We start from the raw sequence: 26,727 nt of genomic DNA, 5'->3' as shown, positions 1-26,727 counted from the left end.
GAACAACAGGCGTCAAGCGGTGCGTTCAGGGTCCTTTACAACGCAGGAACTTGCATAGACGCACTGCGCCGTTCGAGACATTCCTCGTTTGTCTTCGATTATCATGTTTTTTATGATTGTGAGAAGCCAAAATCGAAATCACGATTGAATTTCCATTAATCGCTCAACCCTATCTCAAAACCTCTTTCCCCATTGAAATGAATAGAAATGCCATTAATCTGTAATCAAATCCAGTAATATCATAACTAGAATGTAAAGAATTAAATGATGATAATACATTGCGCTGCCCCAGGTGTGTGCGCCTTGGCCAACTGGGGGCAGTATAATTCCGACATGGCTATACAAGTCTCATCTCCTCAGTCAGCTGCAGTTATATCGGTTTTGTTTTTTGTGCCTAAAGAATTACATACCTGTGTAGTTATATTGTCTATCTACGTGTTGCTCCACCTTTTGTGTTCAAATAGCCATTGCTTAAAGGATTATAACACCACAATTCTTGATGCTATTCGTTAGCATGAAGCTAAGATGGCTTTTCCTCCGGCAAAGCTGTGTGTTTACGTGAAAGTATAGAGCATCAATATGTACGTATGAAAACATTGCGTCTTTGGCTGCCAAACGCGTGCAGTCATGCTGCCACCTGCTGCTAGTTGAGCTACCCACATGTCGATGTCTCTTGAACTCACAGCAACGTTTCCCAACTTTTATTGAGCCAGACGGGGGGGGGGGGGGGGGAATGATCAGGTTTCAGAGGACAAAACTTTGGTCGTTGTGTTTATTTCAGTCTTTCGCTTATAACAACTTCGCAATACCATAACAGAGAATAACAAATATATGACATTTGAATCGCACCCCAGCTTGACAAACAAACACAAAAAAAACCCAAGTCACAGGGAAGTAAAGCCGTCTACAATTGCTGCACACAAATTGTCAAATTAAGTGGGAAATTTTGGGGGGTTTTGGCGCAATAATTCGGACCCTTTTATTTTGCGGCAAAGCGTAACACCTGAAAATGTTGAAAGAAGAAAACACATGACATGGTTTTCGTAACAAGAACCCAAGATTTAATTCCAATCCTGTGAAACGTTTCTTCGATCATCAGACAATCAGGAAACAAATCCTCTTAATTTCGCTTTATTATTCATTCTACAAATTGAATACAAAAGGTTTAAGTAATTTTGATATCATACACACTTGTCTCAGGGAAAATGGCTTTGACTTTGCTCAGTAGTTTGTTTTTTGGTGAAATGCATGACCTTAAAACACCCACTGCCAAGTAACCTCTATTTTTTTATTTTTTTTTTAGAAATATATATTTATTATATATAAAATACTGTTTTCATTCATAAAAGCCTCATTTTGTACAATATCTGTGTGTTTGCGTGAGTGAGTGTAAGCGAACTAAACCGGCAAAAAATGCTCATTACCAATTCAAGACCTAATACGCGAATAATAAAAGGTGTTTTACACAATATACACATTTTATTACTTACAAAAGAAAGAAGGCGGAGTTAGCAGGCGGTTTTGCAGCTGGGTTAGTACCACCACGTGTCACGACAGACATGGAAATAAGATGGAAAAATGAAAACAAAAAGTGGTCAAAAATAAAAAGCCAGTCAGTCTCACAAAGGAAAGCTCCTCATCAGTGCATCTCGCATCTTGGATGTCCCGAAGTAAAAGTGCCCGTTTGGTTACCACGTGGAGAGCTTCATCCACCCCTCCTCGTTGAGAAGAAAAGAAAACGAGGAGAAAAAAAGAGTGCGTGTGTAGAAAAGGAAGAACACCTGGGTCACAACATTAAAAGTGACTTTTCTTTAGGAGGGGGTGAAAAATGCATGTTTACTGTCACACATACATCATGGCACCATTTTGTGAATATTTTTTCCGCTTTTGTTTTGAGGTACTTCTTAGGAAAAACAAAGCAAAAAAAAATAAAATCATTTTTGTTATGTCAGTTTTTGTTTGTTTTTTTTATGCTGTGTTGCACAGTAGCACCATTGTTTTGACTCGTTGAAGACAATGCACCAATGGAATTCCACCAGTTTCTACCTCACCCACCATCACCTTCGACCCCGTGTGACCCCTCCCCGTCGCCCAATATGCAGTCTCCGTTAATCAGCCCGACCGCAGAAGCAGGTGGCGCGATGGTTGCTGTGCGCCGTTACGTCTTCTTCATGCAGACCACGCAGCGGCTGACGCGCGTCCGCAGGTTGCCCGCCTTCAGCGTCTCCGACTGGGGCTTGCTGTGAGGGTCAAGGTCAAAGTCAAAGTTAGCGTGGGGTTCGAGTGGAAACAAATGCAGTGCTTCTGCTCACTGCTCCGAGGTTAGCCAATTAGCAAACAATAGCCTGAACTTCGACCTCCTTGTGATACATTATGTGTGGTACAGTGATGTTTGGTTTCCAGTTGAATCCAAGTTTAAAACTTGTATCTCAAATCATCTCTGCCCATTGGTGTTGTCTGTACCTGAACATCTCGCCTTCATCCACGGTGGCCAGCCAGAAGCTGTAGGAGTTGCCGTAGTAGTTGCACGTCCCCCTGCCGTGGCACTCGATAAAGGGAGCGCTGCGGAACTCCTCCAGACAAGAACCGGGAGAGGCCAGGGCCTGGCCGGAGCCCTCGGCGCCGGCGCTGGTGTGCTGCAGGCCAGGAAGGAAGAAGCGTCTTTACTTTCCAGTACGTACACACTACTTGACAAAAAGTTCGGTCCGGTTTCGCTTAATCCTGAAATTTCAGTGAAAACCCAACTACCCTTACTCAACTTTTGTGAGCAGTATGGTCTGTAAGCACAAATGTCCTACCATCATGAAGGAGTAACCTATCCACAGAGCCTCCCAGTTGGCAGGGCAGTTGGGAATCTGGATGGTTTGACTGTGGACTGCGATCACCATGGCGGGAGCTTCACACACCGAGCATCTAAACGCAGACAAGAACACAAACTAAGCATCGATCTCCTCGCCTCAGTGCATTCTATCCGTCCGTGTCTTACCGGCTGATAAAAGGCTTGATGCTCTCGCCAGTGATGGGGGCCATGGACATGGGCATGGGTTCGGGCGTGGACAGCCAGTAGGAATAGTCGTTACGGGAGGCGAAGTTGCACACATTGTTGATGTTGCAGAACATGAAGGGCATGGTGCTGAAGCGGCGCAGACAGCTGCCTGCCGTTCCTGGAGGACCCCGGAGAAAGACAGCAGACATGAAGAACACGTTTTAAAAGACCGGCATTCGCGATTCTTTACCAAGGTCCTGCCCGTGCGCCCTCTCGTTGCCCTGCACGTACAGCAGGGAGTAGCCGTCGTATATGAGGTTGGTTCCGATCGGGCAGAGCGGTACTTCCTGGATCTGGCTGTGTCGGGTGATGAGGAAGCCGTGGGCTGCCGAGCCCGAACCTGGAAGACCGGGGGGACCCTGTGGACCGTCAGAACCAGGAGGACCTGGGTATCCACGCTGACCTGGGATCAGATGACATGATTAGCAACAGTAACGGAAATTACTCATTGGTAGGTCAAAAATAGCATTGCAAAAGTCCTGGATTTTTCAAAGGGAGTTTATTTACTAAATTGAAGGCTGTCCATTTATAGGGATTTTTGGGGAGCGAGAAGGGCTCCCTCTTAACTGCCCATGGAAATTTACTAGAAGCTTTCCTGAAATTTACTGGAAAATTTCCAACCCTTTGCAACTCTAGTCAATAACGATAAAGTCTTCCAGTTCTCTTCAACTCACCAGGCTGACCAGCAGGACCATTGTCTCCCTTTCTTCCAGGGGGGCCGCCGAAACCGGGGGGACCCTCTTGACCAGAATCACCTGGGTCACCTGGCTGACCTGAAAAATAGAGAGAAACAAGTTTTCATCAACACATTGCTCTCTAATGTATTCTAAGAGGCTTCTGTGACAAATCAAGTCTCATTTATGCAGCTGACCTTGGAGCCCTTCACGTCCAGGGCTGCCTGGCAGTCCCCCAGCACCAGGCTGGCCCAGAGGACCGGGGGGTCCACGCTCTCCCTTAAACATAATGGGAGGCTGAGGAACACCAGGGTCACCAGGGGGGCCTGGAGCAGAAAGGATTTAAAAAGGTGTCATCCAACTTGTGCCTCGTATCATGTTGGGGCCAGCGTTCTACCACCAAGTTGAGGATTGAACCTTTTATTGCAAGACTTAAAAATGTGTTCACCTGGAGGTCCGAGATCTCCAGGATCACCAGGAAGCCCAGAGGCACCGTAAAGTCCTGGGTCTCCCTTTGGTCCTGGTGAAGATACAAACACACATTCAGAACTCCTGGATTTTTAATCAAGAGATCACGTCTTCATCTGAACGAGCAGTACCTGGGAATCCGGGAACCCCAGGCAGACCGATGTCGCCTTTAGCACCAGGAACACCAAGAGTGCCAGGTGGACCCTGGCAAGAGAGTTCCAAAACGGTGAGTTCATCAAGTACTGAGCACTTAATACTCAATTCCTTCTGCTCTTACTGAGAATCCTGGAATGCCAGGGTCTCCTTTCTGACCAGGAAAGCCTGGCTGTCCAGCAGCACCGGGAATACCTTTCTCTCCCCTGATGCCACCACTTCCTGGGGGCCCACGAGGACCTTGTGGGCCAGGCACACCTTCATACACAGAACGTCAGCGGTCAGGTGTCATGGGATGGCGATAATACAAAGCACAATTAAGCTTTCCATTCCTTGAGGGTACAAAATCACAATCAAAGCTAAACACAAACTGTCCAACCTCAAGTTTAGTACATTTGAGGCATCCTGTGAATGGCGGTTCTCCCCAAATAATCAAAATCATCTAACCTGCAGGACCTAGGCTTCCCAGAATTCCCGGGAAAAGTGGTTGAGGGTTGATGGCAAAAAAAAAATAGAAATAAATGACACAAGAGATTTAGACAGAAAACACGTATCAGCACAGAAATGCAGACAAACTACAACCTGAATATTAACCCAATAATAAGCTGTTCAAGTTCACTTTGATTTTTACTGTAGCCTCCAATTCCCCAAATTCATCTTGTGCAGCCTCCTAGACGTCACATGATCAGAAATGTGGTATAAGGCATAGAGAGTGAAAATGCTTGTGTGTTGTGTGTATGTGTCATTTTTCATTCTATTCAATTTCATGCACTATTCCAAGTCTTGTTAGTGAGTCAGGGATTCATTTGGGATTTGGAGGCTCCGGGAAACAAGTGAACATTGCTCCCAAATATATACTCAACATGTAAATAAATAGAAATGCAAACATGATCAAACTCATTGGATCTAACACAAACTAAACACTAATTCAGTTTTCTAGATGAGTTAGTCACACTGTGAGTGTTTCTGTGCACAAATTACCAAATCAATATCACATCCTTAGTGTAGTGTGTTTGATCCAGATGACATGCTATTTGTGTCCGTTTAAAACTTTTAAACGTGTACTTGTGCTGTTTTCCCCTCAACGTAGAAGCCCCAAACTGTCCTAAAAGGTGCTTACTTATTCAAGATGCATGACTGTTACCATCAGCGTGCATTGAAAGTGAAAGAGGAGAGGCATTAGGAAGAATCACAATGACAAAATGCACTGATTTGCCAGCTTCCTCTCCACCAAATCACAGGGTGGAGTTCAAGCTCTAACAGTGGCTGTGAGGAGGAACGTGCAGTAAAAGTCTGGACACCGTCGATCTGACCTGTTGGACCTGTGGTGGGCGGCACCGAGCGTCATCACGAGGAGGGTCGAGGCCATGGGAAATGGAGGTAAAATGTCACAGCAAAAACACAACGCCCCCAAAAAGAGGGGCTTTCTCGCTCGGCAATGTATGGTCAGTCCTTTACATACAAGTCAGTTTAGAGAAAAGGTTCAGAGCCACCCTGCAGACAACATCCATGCACCGTTCGATGATCGTTTGGTGAAATTAAACACGTTCCGGACAGCAAAGCCAGATAAAACCTCAAAACCCAGCTTCACTCTTTGTTGTAGAGAAGACAATGTATCAATCCAATTTGTGCACTCGCTTGAATGTATTGAAACAAATATGAACCACTAGATTTAGTTTAAATGTAGTTTCGGAGAGCTTGGTGGGGGGTGTCTGGCTCAGCTGGCTTCAAGAAACAAACAAAAGAGGACACACAAAAACTAAAATAAGTGGCTCTGGGAAGATGGTCAGATCACAACCTCTCCTCATTTTAAGGTCACAAAGTGCAATAGTGAGGTACGGAGACGTGAGGACAATAACTGAACATGTGATGGTAACCCGTATTCCTTTTGGCCGTGATTGAACACCCACACATTTCATAGTGGGAGTGGGACAGACTGGACAGATGTGATGACGATGGCGAATTGTGAAACTGTGTTCCATGCAAATCAATCCAAAAAAAAAAAAGCATTCAGATTTAGTGAGATATTTTGGTGATTTACATCAGGTTGCTGCCTGGTTTACTAGGAATCGCATATAAATCATTCAACCATCAATTCATAGAAGGAATATCAAGAACCACCTGAAACCCATATTTAACTTCAGGTTTTCATAAGAATTTCAGCTTTATCTCCAGATAGAAAGCTTAAACCTGCTCTGAAAACCAGACAGCAATTCCTGGCAGTACAAGTGGTACATCTACATTCCTTACCACCCCTTCCTGGTGGTCCAGGGGGTCCGGGCAATCCTTTGGGACCCTGTAGAGCCAGACCTGGTGGTCCAGGTGGGCCAATAGGGCCTGAAGAGCCCGGAAGGCCGGGGAAGCCACTATCTCCTTTTGGACCAGGGAAACCGGGACTGCCAGATGGGCCAGAGGGACCAGGGTCTCCCTTGGCACCTTTTAATAGAACGAGAGTGGGGGGGGGGGGGGGGCTGGGTTACTTTATGTGCATGTGTGTATGTGTTAAATGGTAACAAACCTGGCAATCCTGGAAGTCCAGAGGATCCTGGTTCACCATAGCCTGGAGGCCCTGCAATGTAAAAACAGTAATATTCCTTTACTTTCAGGGGGCCAATAGAAACTGTTGAAATGTGAGTTTTCCCACAAGTTTTACCTGGCTCTCCTTTAACACCAGCCGGCCCGGGGATCCCGTCCCGACCCGCTTGACCCTTCTCTCCCGGAAATCCAGGTGATCCTGGTCGGCCAGGCTCTCCTGGTCTTCCAGGAGCTCCGGTCAGGCCTAGGCCACCGGGTCCGCCGTCGAGACCCTTAGGACCAGGAATACCAGGAGACCCTGAAAAGAGGAGCAAGAGAAGTGCGTTGCAATTATTTTGGGTCAAAACTGCACGGTTTACAGATAAAATGTTCATAGGTTAAGTGTATAAAATGCAGTACCTTGGAATCCTGGCGGACCCAGATCACCTTTGGCACCTGGTGCTCCAGGTAATCCCGACAGACCTGGTAATCCTGGAGTCCCTTTAGGCCCTGGGCCTCCAGGGAAACCTGACTGTCCAGGATCACCCTACAAGAGATTTCAGTTCAATTTAATTTCAGCCAGGTTTCAATTTACACTTTGGGGTCCTATTGATCCAGTCTACCTTGACTCCAGTTGGCCCAGGCGGTCCAACCCCAGCAGAACCTGGTTCACCTTTGGCTCCTGAGAAACCGGGTCCTCCGGGCTGTCCTGGAGTTCCGGGTCGACCCGGTTGGCCCAGCAAACCCTTCTGCCCTGATGGTCCTGTGGAAATCATGACCGCATATGATATCAGCTGCTTGGTGTGTTTCAGGTTACAGGTTCCTGTTACAGTTGGAAAGGTGTTCAAACTCAACCTGGAAATCCCATTTCTCCCATGGTGCCTTTTGGTCCAGGAGCTCCAGGACCACCAGGTCCTCCTGGAATGCCAGGATCTCCCTTTGGTCCTATACACAACAAAAGCGGAATATTAGACATCTGTCTATACAAATATTTGCTTGGATGTACCATTTTGTACTTTGAGTGTTCAAGCCATACCTGATGGACCAGGAAGTCCAGGCCGTCCATCTGATCCTGGAAGTCCAGGGTCACCAGTGATACCAGGGATGCCCTTTTGGCCTGGAAAACCTGGTGCTCCTGTAAAATGATGAATAAGGCAAACAATTTTAAATCTATGGTCTTATGTTGATGGCTCATGAGCATGCTAAAAGTCTTGCCTGGTAGTCCTGGTTCTCCTTTTTCACCCTTTGAGGAAATAGGTGGTGGGCTGTATCCAGGAGGTCCTGGAAGGCCACTGCCCCCCCGCTCTCCTTTAGCTCCAGCAGAGCCAGGAGCACCATCCCTACCAGGGAATCCAGGTTCACCTGACAAAAAAATCCATTTACATTTTTAGGAAGTTTACACAGTACACACAGAACCATATGTTTAATCATTTTACTGTAGGTGTAGGTGAATACCTTTCAGTCCAACACCACCTGGTGCCCCGGGGCCACCAGGTCCTCCACCTGGTCCGGGAGATCCAGTAGAACCCATATCTCCTTTGGCACCTAAAGCAAAGAGGAAAAATGGGAATAGAAATATCAAAATAACCATTAAACCAGGCAGCTTGCCCAAAGGCCCCCAACACCAAATGATAGAAACACAGTTATGACAATTAACTGCTGTTAACTTTAAAATTAATTGTCTGGTAGTCATCCAACAATTTAGCTCCTCGAGGTGGGACATTTACAGTATTTAGCTTGTGACAATTTAGCTACTCAGTCTTTACCTGGCAGTCCAGGAAAGCCATCCTGTCCAGGGCCTCCAGGGGGTCCTGGGGTTCCAATCGGTCCTGGGGAACCTGGGAAACCAGGACTTCCTCTATCTCCTGGCAGGCCTGGAATATCTAAACCTGGTGGCCCGGGGTCTCCTTTTGCTCCATTTCCTCCGGTGAATCCTGCAAGGGTGATAAAACTGGATTGCAGTGGTCCCTCGCTATGTTGTCGTTCTGATATTTTCAGACGTTGAAGTGCCCAATGGTAGATGAGTCTACATCAATTTTGGTGACAATTGGTCGCAATTTTGTGACATCAAGCAACGTTAAAGTTTGCAACGTGGACTGCCCCGACACTGTGATTTCAAAACAAACAAATAAAAAAACTGAATTATGTCAGTGCATGCGCGCTAATTCGCAGATTTCAATTATTGCGGGGGTGGTCTGGAACCTAACCCCTGCGATAAATGAGGGATTACTGTACTTTTTTTAAGTATGTGAAAAATCTTCTTCAGGATGATTTAGAGCAGTTCCTTACCAGGTGGACCCATTGGGCCTGGGAGTCCAGGGTTCCCTGGGGGGCCGCGTGAGCCTGCTGTCGGGGGTCCTGGTGGGCCAATGGATCCTGGGAGACCAGATGTTCCTGGTTCACCTGGTAAGACATGACAGCAGAGGAACAATTAGGCTTTTCAGTTTTAAGATTGGTTATGAGGACTACGACGCCAATATGGAAATACCTTTAGGGCCTGGTGCGCCGTCAAATCCAGATCGCCCGGGTGAGCCAGGGCCTCCAGGGAAACCAGGATCTCCCTTGGTTCCGGTGACACCTTTAGCTCCAGGTGCACCTGGGAAACCTGGAGGACCGGGGAGTCCAAAGCCAGGTTCACCCTGTCACAAAGGTGCCCACAGAGGAAAAATTAATATATGCAAATTGCACATTTATTAACAACAGTTATCATTTTAAATTACAGTAAAAAAATCTCTATGTACTTTTGCCCCGGGAAATCCAGGTTGGCCCGGAAGGCCGTCTACTCCTGGTCTTCCCAGTCCTCCCGGACCTCCTGGTTGGCCAGGGACACCAGCAAATCCTTAAAGGCAAGAAGAGATGGTGACGTTTAGTTTGGATGCGCACCAAGAAGAACAGTTTAAACTGCATTTGCACCTTTGGGTCCAGGGGGTCCAGGGAGTCCAATACCAGGCAGTCCAGGGTCACCTTTTCCTCCCGGTAATCCAGGGAAACCAGGCTGACCAGGCTGACCTGGGTTTCCTAAGATCAGGGAGGAATATAATCAAGCATATGTTGTTTATGATGTCTAACTGTGCTGCTGTAATGCTGGTCCATACCTGGTGCACCGGGAAGTCCCGGCTCACCATCCAGACCTCTCGGTCCGGGCTGGCCTTTTTCTGCCACTGACAAGCCTGACTCACCTTTGGCACCTGGAAATGACAAATGAGAACGTTTGCGTGACTTTGAAAGGATTACATCCCAAATAAAAGCAAATCAATTAAAAAGCTCTATTACCAGGTATACCAGGAGCTCCAGGCCTTCCCGAAACACCCTGAATACCCTTTTCTCCGGAAGATCCAGGAGGTCCAAAGCCTGGGGGGCCTGGAGGACCCCGATCTCCTGCAATCCCATTGGGACCTGGCTCACCAGGGCTCCCTCGCTCTCCTCTGACCTGCAAAGATCCCTATTGGATGCAACAAAATCAATGTTGGTGGATGCCGGATGGATAAAATTGTCCAAATCACAGAACAGCTGGATCATCGCAACCTACAGGAGCTCCTTTGGGCCCTGGAAATCCAGGCTGTCCATCGCGACCAGGACGCCCATCTAGACCTGGAAGACCAGGCGCTCCAGGGAATCCAGTGTCCCCCTTCTCACCCCTCGCACCTCCACCAGAGATTGCTTCACCTGGCTCTCCCTTCTCTCCCGGGAATCCTGGAGGACCTTGAGCACTGGGCTGACCCTGTGGAAGAGAAAACAATGCTAAAACAGCGACCACAGAAATGCCGGACTAAAAACTGCACAGTGTTAGGGACCAAACCCTGCCGTGGTGCCACAAGGTGGGCAAAGCACTACTTTTATACATCTGCACATTTAATAGACGTGTTTTCCAGTCAATAACGAAGGCTAGATTATGGTGAATCTGCGAGTTGCAAATTGCAAATATTGGGGGTGAGGGGCGGACACTGTACGTAAGTACGTATTGTACAAAGTCCTGCTCTGCTTGAGAATGTAAAAAGAACTCACAGGTGGTCCATTTGCACCCGGTGTTCCTGGGAATCCTCTTTCTCCTTTAATACCTGGGGCACCAGGATTTCCTGAAGGGTTTCCACATCAATAAGTATTTCAGATCTTCTCAAGACTTCAGTTTTCCATCTTTCTTGTGACTCATAGTTTTAGTCATCATGTTACCTGGGAATCCAGGTTGTCCTGCAGGCCCTGGGGACCCAGGGATCCCACTTGTGCCACTTAAGCAGTTGACACAGGTGTTCCCCTTTTCACCTGAAATGATGACAGATGACTGATCACATCTCTCTAAACAAGAGAAATGCAGCATTTTTAAGGCCTCTCACCTTTCTGGCCCACCACTCCCGGGTAACCCCTCTCTCCCGGTAGGCCAGCACGTCCGGGCTCGCCAGCGATACAGTTTTGTCCACCAGTGGAAAAACCTGGAAGTCCAGGGGGTCCTGGCTGTCCTGGCAGCCCAGGCCCTCCGGGGCGGCCCGGAGGACCTGGGAGAGAGAGCCCCAAATTGCCGGTGTCTCCCTTTTGACCTCTCTCTCCCGGGAAGCCCGGAAGTCCAGGTGAACCGCCACCACCACCGCCTGGAATTCCTGGTGCTCCTGGAGGTCCTGTTAACCCTGGAGGAGGCCAAAAAATGTGAGCTTGTCAATTAATAATGAGAGCAAGTTGGCATTTTTCGCTATAATTATGCAGTAGTTTGTGAACAGACATTGCTGTTTATCATTTTCTAAAAACTTTGTTCGTTTTCATTAACTATAATAATCTTGGTTCTCCACTGACCTATTAGTCCTCTATCTCCTTTGACGCCAGGTGATCCAGGGAACCCGGGCTCCCCTTTTGGACCCACCTGTGCTCCTGTCTGTCCGCTAATAACCTGACGGGACATAGACAATCAAGCCAAATCCGAGGCGGGAGACCAGATATTGTTGTCCAATTAAATGATCAAGTCGTTTTCCGTATCACACGACAACACTGTTAGATAGAATACACACCACTCCTGGAGCACCTGGAAATCCACGTTCACCTTTCATGCCCTTTAAAGGAAAAAAAATATATATACATTTTGAGAGAACCATCCATCATATGACATCCCGAGCTGTTTAATCATCTACAATTAAATGATTGAACTTACTCTCTCTCCATCTCTGCCCGGGGGACCTGGCAGGCCTGAATCTCCTTTGAGACCCTAAGAGAAGAGGGGATTAAAAACATTCAGGAATGTTTTTCTTGACATGATTCTGACATTCAGTGTATTGACTAAATGTGACAGGACTCACAAGAAATCCCGGTGGACCTGGGTCACCATCTTTGCCTGGTTTTCCCTGTTAAAAAAAAATTATATATATTATTTATAAATAAAAGCAGTGATAGTAGAACATGTTTTTTTTCTTCGGATTTTAGCTTTAAAACTCACACGTTTGCCTGCCTCTCCTGGTTCTCCCTTTTCTCCTTTCTGGCCACCAGGGGTACCCTGCAACCACCAACGAAACACATTTTCCATCGAAAAGTATTCTTCTGAGGGACCCAAATGCTATTTGAACATAATGGCAACCATTTACAGATGGTGACAGACACTTACAGGCGGACCTGGATACCCAGGATCACCTTGGGGGCCTGGAAGTCCTGGGTCGCCCTTTCAAAGGAGAAGAGCAAGAGACTAAATATAGACAGTCTACTGTGTATATGCAAGGTGTGTCAAAAGTTACTACTGGTGTCACAAATTTCAAACCCAAACTACAAAGGTCAAGCAATGAGCAGAGTGAGTGATGATGAGAGCGGGTGGAGACACCTGTGATGAGTCATGAATCTTCGAATACAACCCAGTGAAAGAGAGAAAGAAAGGTAGTCAAAGTCCAAAGTCACGTCGAATGCGTTCTTTAACGTGACAGGCATGGTCCACCGAAGGTTATTGCCACGGGGCCAGACGATCAGGGAAATCGTTTTGATTTGGAAAAAAATCTTTTGTGATGCCAGTCCTGGAACTTTTATGACACTCCTCGTATGTTAGCATTAAGATAGCAGACTTAGACAAAATCAGAAGGTTTTGTGGGTCTGGAACGTATCTCTGCAATCAAGAGGGGTTCATTGTAATCTTGTTTTGTCACATTGTCATTCAAGCATTCCAATGGACATATTGTCACACGGGTCCTGTGGAACCTTCTCGGGTAGCTTTACCTTGTCTCCTCTTTGAATCTCTGTCTCAGTTGGCCTCTTCTGCTCCCCGACTTGCCCTGGAGGCCCGGCAGGTCCGGGTAAACCAGTGTCACCCTGTGTTCACGGTCAAATTTGCACAAAATGAGATGAAGGAAGGAAACGTTTCAGAGCTGCAGAGCTTTGCCCGGGGACAGTACCTTCTCTCCTTTAGGTCCCTGGAAGTTTAGTCCCATGTTGCCCTATTTCAGCAAGAGAAAATTCACCGTGAACATACTTGTTGTGGAAAGACAATGTAAATGCATAAGTAGCATCTTTTAACCTGAGCGTTATGGAAATGAAACAAAAACAACCTCACCTTTGGTCCAGGAGGACCTGGAGGACCTGGTCGACCCTGCCGCACAACAATGGAATTAGCATCTCTAAAAGCAGTTGTGACGCATCGTGTGACCCATTATGTTTAGTCCGTTACCTCAAACCCTCTCGGTCCCGGCGGGCCGATTGGACCTTGGTAGCCACCAGGTCCTGGAGGACCCTAAAACATTTCCAAGCATGAAACAAAGATAAGTCAAAACCCTGAAAGTTCTACTCGGGTTTAACAATAAGAAGACTCACAGGAACTCCTGGCAGTCCAGGAAAGCCCACAGCTCCTTGGTCCCCAAAACGATTAGTGGAGATCACGTCACCAGGATCGCCCTATCAGGACAAATGTTGGTTTGCATAGGCGAGACTGGTTTTCTTTTTGCGTAAGAGTTTGGTTATTTAGTCCACTAAACATGAGCATTTCAAAGCACCCACCTTCTGTCCAGGAAGACCAGGTGGACCCTATAGAAGAAGATGATTAGATATTTGAAGCACGGTGCTAGAAACTCAGAAAATCATCACGTTCAGTCGCAGACTGACCGACAGTCCTTGCTGTCCTGGGATTCCCGATACTCCCGGGTACCCTATTTCACCCTAGACAGCAGAGGAAATCAAATGTATGAAATAAAAAATGTTTGGGTTAATACTAATCACTTTTCAAATGTTTTTCCTCCACATACTTTTGTCCCATTGCAACCTGGTGTTCCTCTTGGGCCTGGAGGTCCGTCCTGCCCTGGGAGACCCTAAGAAACAGGAAGTAAGTAAAAACCATTTTCCTCAAATTATTCTAGCAGTGATTCAAATAATAAAAACTCACTGGAAGTCCTGGTGTTCCTGGGAATCCTGGCAATCCAGGAGGTCCCTTCGAGGAGTGATGACAAAGATCAGTCATGGACATGGACATAAAAGCTAGCTATGACTTGGCTAATGTGGAAATAGGGACATCTGCTGGACAAGAGAAGAACTACAACTTGACTCAATTTGTTAAAACTGATTGAATCCAATATAGGAGCCTCCATACAATATTTTATGGTGGTAAAATTAAACTCACTCTTATTCCTTTTGGGCCACCAAATCCCATAGGTCCATCACTACCCTGTAAGAAACAACAGTACAAAACGCATATTAGAATTATAACCATTATGAAAACAATAACTTTTTAACTTTTTAGCCTCAGTATTGCATCTCTGCTTTTTGCAGATGATGTGGTTCTGTTGGCTTCATCAAGCCGTGATCGCCAACTCTCACTGGAGCGGTTCGCAGCCGAGTGTGAAGCGGCTGGGATGAGAATCGGCACCTCTAAATCTGAGACCGTGGTCCTCAGTCGGAAAAGGGTGGCGTGCCCTCTCCAGGTCGGGGATGAGATCCTGCCCCAAGTGGAGGAGTTCAAGTATCTTGGGGTCTTGTTCATGAGTGAGGGAAAAATGGAACGGCAGATTGACAGGCGGATCGGTGCACCGTCTGCAATGATGCGGACTTTGTATCGGTCCGTTGTGGTAAAGAAGGAGCGAAGCCAAAAGGCGAAGCTCTCAATTTATCGGTCGATCTACGTTCCTACCCTCACCTATGGTCACAAGCTCTGGGTCCTGACCGAAAGAACAAGATCCCGGATACAAGTGGCCAAAATGAGTTTTCTCCGCAGGGTGTCTGGGCTCTCCCTTAGAGAACGGGTGAGAAGTTCGGTCATCCGGGAGGAGCTCAGAGTAGAGCCGCTGCTCCTCCGCATCGAGAGGAGCCAGATGAGGTGGCTGGGGCATCTGATTCGGACACCTCCCTGGTGAGGTGTTCCGGGCACGTCCCACCTACAGGAGACCCCGGGGACGACCCAGGACACGCTGTAGAGACTATGTCTCCCAGCTGGCCTCGGAGCGCCTCGGATCCCCCCGGAAGAGCTGGATGAAGTGACTGGGGAGAGGGAAATCTGGGCGTCCCTGCGAAAGCTACTGCCCCCGCGACCCGACCTCGGATAAGCGGAAGAAGATGGATGGATGGATGAAAACAATAAATTAATTCAGAACAATGAATGTGCAGATGTCCACCTCCACTGACCTTCTCTCCTCGGGGTCCGATTGGCCCTTCAGGCCCCGGGAAGCCCGGCACTCCTGGTTGCCCGGTGAGACCTGGGAAGCCCCTCTCACCCTTCACACCAGCACACAGATTGAGCACGGGTGACGTTATTCAAACATTAATTGTGCATTTTAATAATAAAGAGATTAACAGTAACCTTTGTGCCTTTGACTCCACTGCAGTCACATTTGGATCCTGCACACCCATGGCAAGCCTGTTGGACAAAGCAGATGGACGTTTATTTTACCACGTAAATACCAGAAATGAACATTCAGAATGATATTAATTTCAAACCACATTGTGTTGAAGGCAGGCTGAATTTTGCAGGAAAATAGCTGGTTCTCTGGAGTAGCGTGTGACATTTAAACAACAAAAACTTTGTGGGGAGCCTATTTCGCATATATTATTGTCATATATGAAATATTTAATTATCAACTGTCCGTGGCAAAGCTATAAATGGTGGAACTGTATTTAAAAAAAAAGGCTTGTTTTTTCTTTCAGTTAACCTTTTAGCACACGCTAACAGAGGCTAGTTCAGTTGAAAGTGGTGATATGACTATTTATTTATTTATTTTTTTTGTAACTAACTACAATTAGCGAGGTTAGCAAATGCTAACCATGCGCCATGGCCTCGAGGGGGCGCCAAAGAAAATCAATTTTCTGAATTGCTGATTTTCACCAGCGACACTTGAATTCAAACGTATTATTACTATTAACTCTTAATTTTACGTCATTTTTTAACTTTAAAGAAAGGAAAAGGGGTATATTAAAATTAATATAAACAATTAATTAAATAAGCCAAGAGGATCCATGTGAAATAGTTTAAAAGTCAATTCCTGCCCGGAGCATTAAAGCGACGTACACGGCTTCTGACAATAGCAATTCGGATGTAAACAAACGTCGCTAGCAAGTACAGAATGGGGCAAAGAGGCTTCGTAAATGGCTGCAAGTCAGGTAAAACGGAACACACTGTGTAAGGGCTGAATCAGATCCCGAAAGGTGAGACTCTGTTTTAAAATGAAGAGACTCCTTAGCCGTGTTGTTGAGGGCAAGGTGCGCCACGAGCATTTCTAAAGATCAGTTACCCTTAAAATAGTATGATAAAGGTAAGACAAAAATAATTCAATAATAAAAAAATATATATATTTGAAATAAGCTAATTTTATGTAAATTATTTAAAGGTTGGTGCTTGCTATAATAATTGTATGTGTTCTCTTTCTGTTACTACCTACAGTTCTTTATATATTTATGTTTTCCATTATGTTTGATCTGCAGTCTTATTCAAATGCTAATGCAAATGCACTTAATTCACCTTGGCCTGACGAACTGATGAAGGAATGCAACTTTTTGATGAACTGTCATACTGCTGAATGTGAAAGTATAAAAGGAGAAAAAAAAGTTGCTTTTTTGAGTGAAATCCTGATGAAATCTTTGGTATCAAACAAGTTCAGTGTGCCGTAATTATTTATCCTTATTATGCTGGGAACAGTTTTTAAATGTTTTATATATATATATATATATATATATATATATATATATATATATTTAAATAAAAATAAAAAAGCATCGTATGAAAAGAAAACTACCCATCTGCACCACACGAGGGCGCGCTTGCGTCGCTTTATGCAACAAACAGGTGCAGAAAATGTGAAACCCTTTAGCATGACCTGGATTTCTGCATAAATTTGTCAACAAATGTTATCTAATCTTTATTTTAATCACAAAGATATCAAGACATTTTTGTAGGAGAACTTGAGACCAGCTGCCTGCCAGTTGTAGCTGAACAGAAGTTGAGTGATACAACAGGACAGCAATCCAAAGCACAGACATACATCAACAACTGAATGGCAAAACATCCCAGGAATATTGCTGACATGAAACAATTTTGAGAAGAGGAATGCTCCAAAATATTATAATTACAATAAATATATAGTTTGGATGACAATTTCTGCAGCAATCCAGCTAATTCCAAGGGTTCGCATATTTTATTTATTTTTTCTCAACTGTACAAGAACGCAGCATTTGTTCCCACAGAAAAGTTTGGGAGTTCTGCAGGTTTGCTTGATGATGAGACAGCAGGTGCAAGGTCATGAAGAAAACGGCCGCCGAATGTATTAGCAATGTAATAGTAGTCTGTAAATAAAACAGACTCCCACAGTTCTTGTCGGCGAGCGCAACCAATGAGCAGAGAGGTACGGAGATTGTTTGGTGTGGGAGGAAGCTGTGAAAAAGGAAAGGGATGCAGCACCAGGCGTTTGGTTTTCGATTTTCCCATGCTTGTTGACACGCTCGATGCCAGCTGGGCATCAAGTGGTATAAAAAAAAAATAAGAAATGGGTGGATGGAAAGTTCAATATCAATGATAGCGAGCTCGACACCTTGACTGTAAACACAAAACATGTTGTCCGAGCCAGAGGGTGTCAGTGTGACACACGTCTGAATACATTTGCACATGGGTAGTCAAGTATGTGTGTGGACATGCCAGTTTGTTTTTACAAGGCCTGGATCTCCAGATTAGTCTGGTCTGCTTCAGCTCAATGCAGTCTGCTCTCCAGCGGCGCGACTTCCACTCACACTTTTTTCTTCCATCACGTACAGAATTCAGTGGGTCATTCTGTATTGTTCAATAATTTAGAATGCAGACTTTCAAGCTCACATTCGGTGTAACGCCATAAAACGGCCTTTCGATTCCTGTTCATGTTTAGTGATCCTGCCTCCTGGTCTGCACACCTGTGTGCCATGGAGCCTCGCCAGGCCTGTGTCAACACATTAGAGAATGTCTGCATGAGACAAAAGCAAAAAAGGTGTGCCTCCTGGCAAAAATGATTGTGTAATTATAATGTGAAATGAGAACAAAGCAAAAAATGTTTTGAATGAACTTGCTCCAAGGCAGAAGATTGGGTTATTGCACCCTTCCCTGTTATAGTGCGATAAAATTCTGCTTCAAAAGTTGGACGCATCATCAATTTATTAATATTTAATATGGAATATCTGTTGTGCCACTTAGCTTATTAAAACACATTCACTGCCATTGACGGCTTTAGAAGTCAAATTTCCATGTTGAATGGGAAGGCTGGCTGTGAATGAAAATGTGGACGCTCACAATGGCTAAAGGGACACTATCATGTTGCTCAATGTTTTGATTTAAAAGGAGCTTTTTCTTGATATGTAGTTCATAACAGGTTGATGGTGTGAGCTGCCCCAAACTGAGCTAAATATTCCAAATAAAGAGTCAATGGCTGTGTAATCCACTCGCAAAGGTCACCGAGCTGCAAATAACGGCTCGCGCTTTCTCTCTTCTCTTCTTTGCGTTCCTCCCTTCGTGTCATAGCTGCTGCCAGCCCAAACTGACAAGTCGAGAGACGGGCCTGCTATTTGGCAGCAGTCAAAGAACCAGTCATCACGGAGACTTGCCTTTTGATGCGAAATGTCACAAAGGTGAGTGCACTGAAATAAATGTCTACAGCTGCCGTAAAAATAGTTTTCCCTCTCTGATTTAAGACAAAAATAAATAAATAAACAAGAAATAAATTATGTTTGACGTACTGTCAAAAGGCGCAAAGTAGCTGAAATTCCCCAATGTGACCAAGCGGCGGCGCTGTTTCCCTCAACAATGCAGAAAAGGGGAGCATAAGACAGGTGAGGATGGTGAGTGAGTGAATGAGCTGAAGGAAGGCATGCACCAGTGGGATTAGAATGGCGAGACTGGAATTCCCCCACTCATCAAACACTGATGATTAGACATCTATGCGCACCGCCCCGCCCGAGTAAACACACACATACGCATTACACTGTACGGTACATACACAGAATAAACTGAATAAATACAAGCACTCCAATTTACCACAAAAGCAATAAATGATTCCACCTGCCACACATTCTACCTAGCAACACTTGACATGGTTGGTGTCCCACTCATTTGTACCAGCATGTAAAAGCCGCCGCTGCTGTTGAATGGAGCATTTAAGACGTGTCCAATCCACTGAAAATACACAAACTATGAAGAAAGCGCTCCAAGTACCACATTGACGACGGCATTAAAATGCATTAATGTAGTCGGGCTAAAAATCAAAAAGAGTTCAAGAATAAATGCAAATTTATTGAAGTTATTGTAACTGTTTTAAATGAAATTTTATGTTTTTAAATCAGTGATTCTTTTCAATACCACTAGAGGGAGCCCACATACCACTCGTAATTAAAACCTACTTTTGACAGTATTCCTTAGCACCCGTTCTCAACTCTTACTTGCACAGTTCCCCCCAAAAAGAGGCACAGCGTGCATGCATCAAGCTGTTAATTCTTCACACACGGTGGGAGTTTACTGTAAAAACTGACACACAAAACAAAACGGAATTAAACCACATTTGATCTCATGAACGTCTACAATGTGTAACGCCATTGACGGGCCAACAGAAATTAGCATAGATGTTACAGTAGTTATAAAACTTGCAAAAAAAAACGCACACAGAGCAGCCACATATCCAAACAGAACCTACAAAAATACTCCCAAGCGCATATTCTCTCTGCTCTGTGGGATCTCAAAATTTGAAAAAGAAAATCGATCGTTTAAATAGCTGCAATACAGAGGGGGCGCGGACGATGAAGCACGATATACTGAAGCAAGCGAAACACCTAAGAGGAATGCAAGTGGCACATTTAGTGTGCGTGTGTGTGTGTGTGCGTGCGCGTGCGCCCATGTGGTAAGCATCAGCGTGTGCATTTATCCCGATCCGGAGGCTGGCGCTTCTGGCTCCGAGCCGTTGCTTTGATCCCTTTCATCGCGGCTCGACTTTGACAACTTCAACAAGGTGACGACGTCCCGACAGGGGCGACCAAAGCAAATATTTTGCCCCTCCCCATCGGCCACAAAATCTGAGTGTGTTTTGACTAGAAGAGGAAGACCCCTACTGACAAAACTCGTGTGGCTCCCGCTCGCACGTACGTGATCTTGTCACCGTGCTCGACCAGAAATTATTTTCTCCCAACCAAAGAATCTTTTGGGACAGGCGGAGACCACACAACTGCCTTACTTTTTCCATGTATACCATTAAAATGATCGCCCTTTTCCGACAAGTACAAAGAATTACAATAGCGGAAAAAAACGCAAACAATTGAGGCCCTTGGGTGCCTTGGGATACGAGTAACCCGACGAGCCGTTGTTTGCTTTGACTTGCAAGCAAAAAAAAAAATTTAAAAAAATTGAGATACAAGGGCTGTATGGTGGCAGTGAACTCAGCTCAGCCCAGTTCACAAAATAAGTCATTGGACCCTTCTAACTGGAACACTTTACTGCTAATATTGTTGTCCTTGCTCCATATTTTAACAAATACCTTGTTTGATTATTTAAAACCTGATGTTTCCAAACATAATGTATTGTCACTCTACATTCTATTATTTCATCTATTTTAAATCTTTCAGCAATCTTTCATTCTTCATCCTCTGTGAAGAATGACTAATATTAGTGCTGTACTGATGAGCTGAGAGAGGAGATGAAATGACTCAATTCACTGTTATGAATCCACTCAGTGGACAGTATATCCTTCCCTCTGTCTTATACTGCCCCCAGGTGGCCAAGGTGAGCACAACAGAAGGAGCAGCACTCAATTAATGCTTTGTGACAAAAACGGTTCTTTCTATTTGACGTAATTGCCGTAATATGCTATTTCTTTCTTTGCCTTTCCAACAAACGTGTTTGTCATCATTGCCTCCGTTTCCTCTGGCAGACGTCGTCACGTGTAGCTTCCACCAAAAGTAGAGGGCGTGCTGGGCGACTGGGGGCTGTTCGGAGGGGGTGCCTTGTAATTTCATGATATCACCCCCTGTCTCGCACAGGTTTGAACTTGACTCTCCGGCGTGCTCTCGCAGAGCGGCATCGCAACGGGAAATTTGAGTGTGGGGGGGGGGGGTGCCGGATACGCGTCACCGTGGGGTTAACAAGAAGGAAGGTAAATGAGGCGATGCATCCAAAGCTGCCATTGAAGATATTTAAACATCCTTCGGGGCATGAAGCAAACCACATTGTGCTCTGCTCAAAGTGTACAAAATGTGTTTGGGTGAGGCGTGGGGCCGAATCTTAACATTTACCCGAGCAGCAGCAGTTGTAGACACAACAAGATAAGCGTGCGTGTCTGGGAGAATGTGGGACAAGCGCTTTTTGGGTTCAGTGTAAATGTAAAGGGCGATCTCCCTCAGGGAAAAAAAACAAACCCACACACATTGCAGTTTAGGACGTGGAACTACATGGATGAGGTGTCGTATCGGCAAATAATCACTTTTGCCTCCCTCCCGTTCAACCTCGTCGCCACATGAGGGATCAACGAGCACAGGGAATGTTTTGAGAGAAGGCTTTTCTTCTTTTTTTTTTTTAAAGAAATCAAAGCTCATCACATCATTTATCACCTCATTTGGATGATTTATGGATGATTTAGATGATGTATTAGATGTTGTCTCTCCTGGCAAGTGCTTTGAGGTGTTGGGCCCGACATGCTCTCGCCTGCTCGTCGGTTTTCGTGACGAGATCTTGCGACCGGGGCAGGTCGCGGCAGGTTCCCCGCCCGCCTCGCGCCCGAACGTCCTCAGCGACACCAACTCCCAACGAGCGCAAACGAAGCTCAGTGGTGCCGACGCCGTGTTTAAACGACCTGGTTTTGGCAAAACAAAAGTCGCAGTACTGTCGTCATTTCGCACAGTTGGCTAACGTGGGTTCTATTTTGCACACCCACCCACTTCTGTTACCAAATATGGTCCCTAAAAATAGGCATTATATCCAAAAGCAGGTCCCCACTTCTTGACATGCCTTTCTCCAGTTTCTGCCTCTTCTTCCATTGTCAAGTGTCAGGCCCTCGCCATCCTCGGCGCTCTGGCTCACTGCTGCAACAGATGTTTGATTTCCTGTTGTCGCGGGCGACGGGGGCGCTGTTTGTGTAGCGGAGGCCTGGAATGCGCCGCATTCGGCGCCGACACGTTCGCACAAAGCGGCTGGCTTGATTTTTTTGATTTTTTTTTCCCAGTTGCCCCGACGGAGATGCACTTTATTGAAAATAAAGGTGGAAAAACACGGGCGAGGACGTAGGAAGGAAGGCAAAAACAACGCAAGCTTGGATGCCAAACCCCTTTTATCCCCAGCTGAGTCGCATTCCAGCCGCCACACTGGCCTGGGATTAACTAAATCCGCGCAACCAGAATATGATTCGTGGCCAACTTTGGACACATATCTGGAGATGATCAATCAGAGGTCGGACTCAACTCCAAGTGCTAATTCTTTATCTTCAGAAGACATTCTGGACAGTTGCATGCGTCCAAATGTGGAGCAGCGGGTTACGAAAGGGGATTCTGGAGCTATCTTCGTCTATCTGGAGCGAGATGAGAGAGAAACTCAGGGAAGGACGTAAATGGCAACTCGCCCGAATGTAAAGGCGAAGGAGCTGCAGACAAACATCTCTCCTCAGAGCCATCATGAGAAAAACAGGTGCCGTGATTGGAAGCGACGCAGTGAGCACAGAGGGAAGAAGCGGAAGACCGCTTCTTGGCGTCGTCCTCGCGAGACAAAACACCTCCTCTGCTTCTGCCAAACGGCTCTGACGGCTTCATTCAGAGAGCCGACGAGCAGGCACACTGGGGCGGCGAGGGCCAAGTGCCATCCGAACTATCTTTCCTCGCCATCTGTCTTGTTTCGAGGGTGGGGGGGCCCGCGGAGGCCCATGTCTGATGTGCCGATAGAGGACCACGACACGACTTATCGTACAGTACATCCCCAACTGTTGAGAGCTTCCCAAATCTGGATTTTGGGTAGGAAAATGTTTACAATGTTAGTAAAAAAATCCCCCCCCAAAAAATCAAAGTGGAGGTGGGATTGTGATTTGGCATTTTATACCGGTGGATGTAAAGGAGACATCTTTGCATCGAGGTCACACACTGATCTTGGGCAGATTCTTCCCCCCTCCTCTTTCCTCGCCTCAAGTAGAAAGAATGTCAAACAATAAAGTGTCCTGCTTGTCGGAAAATGCGCAATCTTATGCCCGCCCTCGAACTTCTACGAGGAGTCAAAATAACTTGCCTTCCGCTCAACTTTATTGAAATAGTTTGTTCTGATCGGCGCGAGTCTGACCTCTCACCTTACGATTACAATGAAACCATGCGTTTGGCTCGCCTTTCAGGGATTTTGTGGGTAGATTCCAGAACATCAACAGTCCACCAAGCTTCCCAAAAGTTTAGTAGCACATTAATCAGCAGCATCTGGGTCCAGATGTCTGATTTTCTCATTAGCCTGGCCTCAAAATATGAAACCACACAAAAGCACTTTGGGAAATGGCAGAAATCCTCTTATCGGAATCACCACCCAGGGCCAAACGTAAGGCCGTCGTGTTCCCCCCTGAAGCTTCGAGCCAATGCCTGGAAACACACTCACCGGTCACAAACGCCCTTGTACAACCTGTGACAACAAAAACAACAGCCCATAAAAAAAAAAAATTATAATAATAAAATACTATCAAAGATATGCTGGAGTGAATATCTGACAGTGTCAATTAACTGCGGTATTTTGTTTGCCGAAGGACGAGAGTTAAGGTGTCGTACGTAGTGAGACAAAATAAGAGTTATGTGCTTGTCTTATACGAATAACCCTGAGCTTTTTTTTTTTTCCCCTCTTCCTTTTCTTTAAGTAGGATGTCGTGAAAATGAGCTAATTAGTTGTCTAAACATTTGCTTGTTGGCTGTCGTTGACTTTTGGCCACTTGCGACTTCTCACGGCATCTTCCGTTCTTTGGCACCGTGGTGGCACTCATAGTTGCTTTTGTCATGTTTTGAACATAAACATAATCTTTGTGTGTATTTTTTTGTTGTGTGTGTGCGCAGGAAGCCAGGCCTCAAATTGTGTGTTTGTGGTTGCACAGTCTGCCAGGTTCAAAGGAAACTGTCCAGGTATGCGTTAGTGCTGAACTCCTTCACCTGGCTGAGAGGAGATTCATATCTGTGTGAGGATTGATGCTACATGCGCACGCACACACACACACACACACACACACACACCCACAAGATGGATGAGAAGCTCTGTTTAAGCCCAAGACATGGTTTGGCATGTGCAGGTCCGGATGTATGTAAGGTCAGTTATACGTCCGTCAGCAGACACACACTTCTCAGGGTGAAAGTGTTCAAAAATGCTGATGGAGCCGGTCATGCACACAAGACTCCACTAGGTGGCCTCAGTGAGCGAACAGGAAGTCATCGCATAAGAGCAAGACTGAGAGCTGATGGCGAGCCTTGATGAGGCCCTGAACAGAATTTGTTACACTTGTACAGGATATAGGATTTTGATGTTTGCGTCACTTTTTTTAATCTCTTGAAAACTTTAAAAATGTGTCCGCTTGCTCACGTTTTGTCTGACGGCTCGAATGCTCGCCTTTAAACACCGATGCCATTAAAAACTGGTCCAATGTCGACGCGTTCTCTCTCTTCCCGTAATTAGACGTTTGCAGGATTTTACAGCCATTTCCGCTATTCTTTCACATTTAAATACTTTATTGACTATTTCTATTGTCAAATTACTATTTCAATCTTATTTCCCAATGCAATATTGTGCAAACCAGTTTAAAAATCTACTGCTGACACTTTCTCTTCATGGCATGACAGTTGTGAAATGACGTCATCGAATTGCAGTTATACCATAACTTACTGTGAAATATTGACTGTAAAAGAAATGCTACTAGTATGCAGTAATTCGCTGTAACTTGACTGCCCAAAATTTGCAGCTGGTCTGCCGCAATTACTTTGTGCGACAACCTTTGTGCAGCTTGAAGCATGTGAAGAGGCTTCAACTCTCAATTTCCAAACCTAAGCCATGTTGACAGTCCATAGGCTGAGCAGTGTTGCCAAGGTAACCAACCACCTTCTCCCGTGAAGTGAACAGGCCTCTCCCGACCACGCCTACTTGAAGTTGAGCGGGCGTGGCCCTGTGCGTATCGGTCCGCGTGCCTTTTGAATTATTCATGAACATTAATATTCAGCCAATGCTGGGATATTACATGAGGCTCGTGCACGATCGAGGTCACGCTCGAAAGCTGCTGCATGGACGCCTGCTTTGCCGGCAAGCGACAAGTGAAGTGTGCGCAAACGCGCGCGCGTGGCTTTGGCGAGACGCTGCGTGATGAAAGTGATGTGGAGGAGTTGAAAAGCATTTGGCAAATCCAATTAAAAGTATGTAACGTGCTCGGAAATCATTTGCCATCTTGTTGCAAGTTGCAGCAATGAATTGCAATTAAAGGCGGTGTGGGAAAAGGAGGGGGGGGGGGGGGGGGGACAACATACAAAAAAAAAAAAAAAAGCAGAACAAAATACATGCCGTGCATGATATCGTCTGGATGCAGAAACTTGCGCAGCGCTAATTGCAACAGGCGAGTATAGTTACACCTTGTTACAAAGTTGCAACTCTATTTATAAACTTGTCCGAGGGGGAGCCGCTGGTGTACGGGCCAAGGCAGCGCCATTGCCCCCGCTTCCCCCCACCCACCACCGCGCGCGCGGCTCTCCGGTGAAGTCTGAAGATTTTGGGACGCTTGTATGAAAACGAGCGCAAACTCACCGCAGAGTCCGTCGGCCGCACGGCGACGCCGCACAGGACGAAGAGCAGCAGGGCCACCGCGAGCTGTGGCAGCCTCTTCGAATCTTTGCACATCTTGAACACGATCCGCTTGCGTTCGGACTGAGGAAAAGTGTGCGCCTCGCTACTGGCTTGTCATCCTTCCCTACACTCTTATTCTTTTTTTTCTTCTTCTTCTTTTTGTGCGCGTCTCGCTCTGCGCGGAGGCGCTACGTCGCTTTGTGCTGTCGCCGTGCTTGTCGTTGCACGAGCTCCAAAGTGGTCCTGGCTGTGGTACCGTGCGCCTCTGGTCCCCCCTCTCTGATTTCGCTCCAGAACCTGCCCCGGCCGGATCTACTTACCACTCGCAGTGCGCACTGATACCATCCCCTCGCACCTTCGCTGCGAGAGGACGCCGCCTCCTCCTCCTCCAAGTGTAGAATTACACTTACATGTCGACTTTCTAGCAAAATCTTACAACAAAACTTCTAATTTTATTGTAGTTCCAACAACAATATGCAATGTTTTGTCACTTATTTTAGAAGGGGAAAGTAATGGACCTAAGTTAGGACTCCGCAAGGGCGGAGGGATATAGTGTAGTGCCTTTGTGCTGCGCGCCTACCCACGCCTGAGGCTGCACAAAACGGAGACTCGAATAAATCTTTATTTTTCCTCATACGCCGAGACATGTTGCATTCCTGCCACATTATTGCGCA

General features: G+C 46.1%; 1 protein-coding gene and 1 long non-coding RNA gene across 5 annotated transcripts; one reads left to right on the top strand and one right to left on the bottom strand.

Moving 5' to 3' along the window:
• Positions 1 to 758: 758 nt before the first annotated feature.
• col4a5 (collagen, type IV, alpha 5 (Alport syndrome)) lies at positions 759 to 26,358 on the bottom strand. The gene is made up of 49 exons (XM_061764133.1): positions 26,015 to 26,358; positions 15,596 to 15,652; positions 15,421 to 15,510; positions 14,423 to 14,467; positions 14,189 to 14,233; positions 14,052 to 14,114; positions 13,912 to 13,965; positions 13,807 to 13,833; positions 13,624 to 13,704; positions 13,481 to 13,543; positions 13,367 to 13,402; positions 13,209 to 13,250; positions 13,033 to 13,125; positions 12,437 to 12,490; positions 12,272 to 12,328; positions 12,135 to 12,179; positions 11,990 to 12,043; positions 11,850 to 11,891; positions 11,638 to 11,731; positions 11,187 to 11,474; positions 11,026 to 11,115; positions 10,861 to 10,931; positions 10,385 to 10,576; positions 10,129 to 10,297; positions 9,951 to 10,043; positions 9,769 to 9,873; positions 9,597 to 9,694; positions 9,344 to 9,494; positions 9,145 to 9,258; positions 8,622 to 8,789; positions 8,311 to 8,400; positions 8,071 to 8,217; positions 7,892 to 7,990; positions 7,711 to 7,800; positions 7,479 to 7,618; positions 7,276 to 7,402; positions 6,995 to 7,174; positions 6,860 to 6,910; positions 6,592 to 6,777; positions 4,466 to 4,599; positions 4,320 to 4,392; positions 4,169 to 4,240; positions 3,918 to 4,046; positions 3,721 to 3,819; positions 3,237 to 3,449; positions 2,987 to 3,164; positions 2,799 to 2,913; positions 2,464 to 2,636; positions 759 to 2,240 (listed from the first exon to the last, which is right to left on the bottom strand). Exons 1-49 carry the CDS (start codon positions 26,105 to 26,107, stop codon positions 2,159 to 2,161), a joined length of 5,052 nt encoding a protein of 1,683 aa, XP_061620117.1. The 5' UTR covers positions 26,108 to 26,358; the 3' UTR covers positions 759 to 2,158.
• Positions 16,278 to 25,605, top strand: LOC133472788 (uncharacterized). Of its 4 annotated transcripts, XR_009786827.1 has the most exons (5): positions 16,278 to 16,392; positions 18,770 to 18,876; positions 18,994 to 19,077; positions 22,449 to 23,226; positions 24,292 to 25,605. It is a non-coding gene; the product is annotated as an uncharacterized LOC133472788 (long non-coding RNA). The 4 variants fall into 4 exon arrangements; XR_009786829.1 differs by lacking the exon at positions 18,994 to 19,077; XR_009786828.1 differs by lacking the exon at positions 22,449 to 23,226.
• Positions 26,359 to 26,727: the final 369 nt, after the last annotated feature.

This window comes from Phyllopteryx taeniolatus, chromosome 23 (assembly GCF_024500385.1).
Source record: "Phyllopteryx taeniolatus isolate TA_2022b chromosome 23, UOR_Ptae_1.2, whole genome shotgun sequence".
Lineage (NCBI taxonomy): Eukaryota > Metazoa > Chordata > Actinopteri > Syngnathiformes > Syngnathidae > Phyllopteryx > Phyllopteryx taeniolatus.
Note: the sequence above shows the minus strand (reverse complement) of the source record. Positions and strands in the feature narration are given on the sequence as shown.

What these genes read in the sequence shown, in the direction of transcription:
- col4a5 (XM_061764133.1), bottom strand. Translation starts at nt 26,107, where the DNA reads ATGTGCAAAGATTCGAAGAGGCTGCCACAGCTCGCGGTGGCCCTGCTG. An exon ending in GGGACTTCCCGGTGCACCAG is followed by an intron (nt 9,874 to 9,950) that starts GTATGGACCAGC and finishes CCCTGATCTTAG; the next exon opens with GAAACCCAGGTCAGCCTGGT. An exon ending in GGCGCACGGGCAGGACCTTG is followed by an intron (nt 3,165 to 3,236) that starts GTAAAGAATCGC and finishes GGGGTCCTCCAG; the next exon opens with GAACGGCAGGCAGCTGTCTG.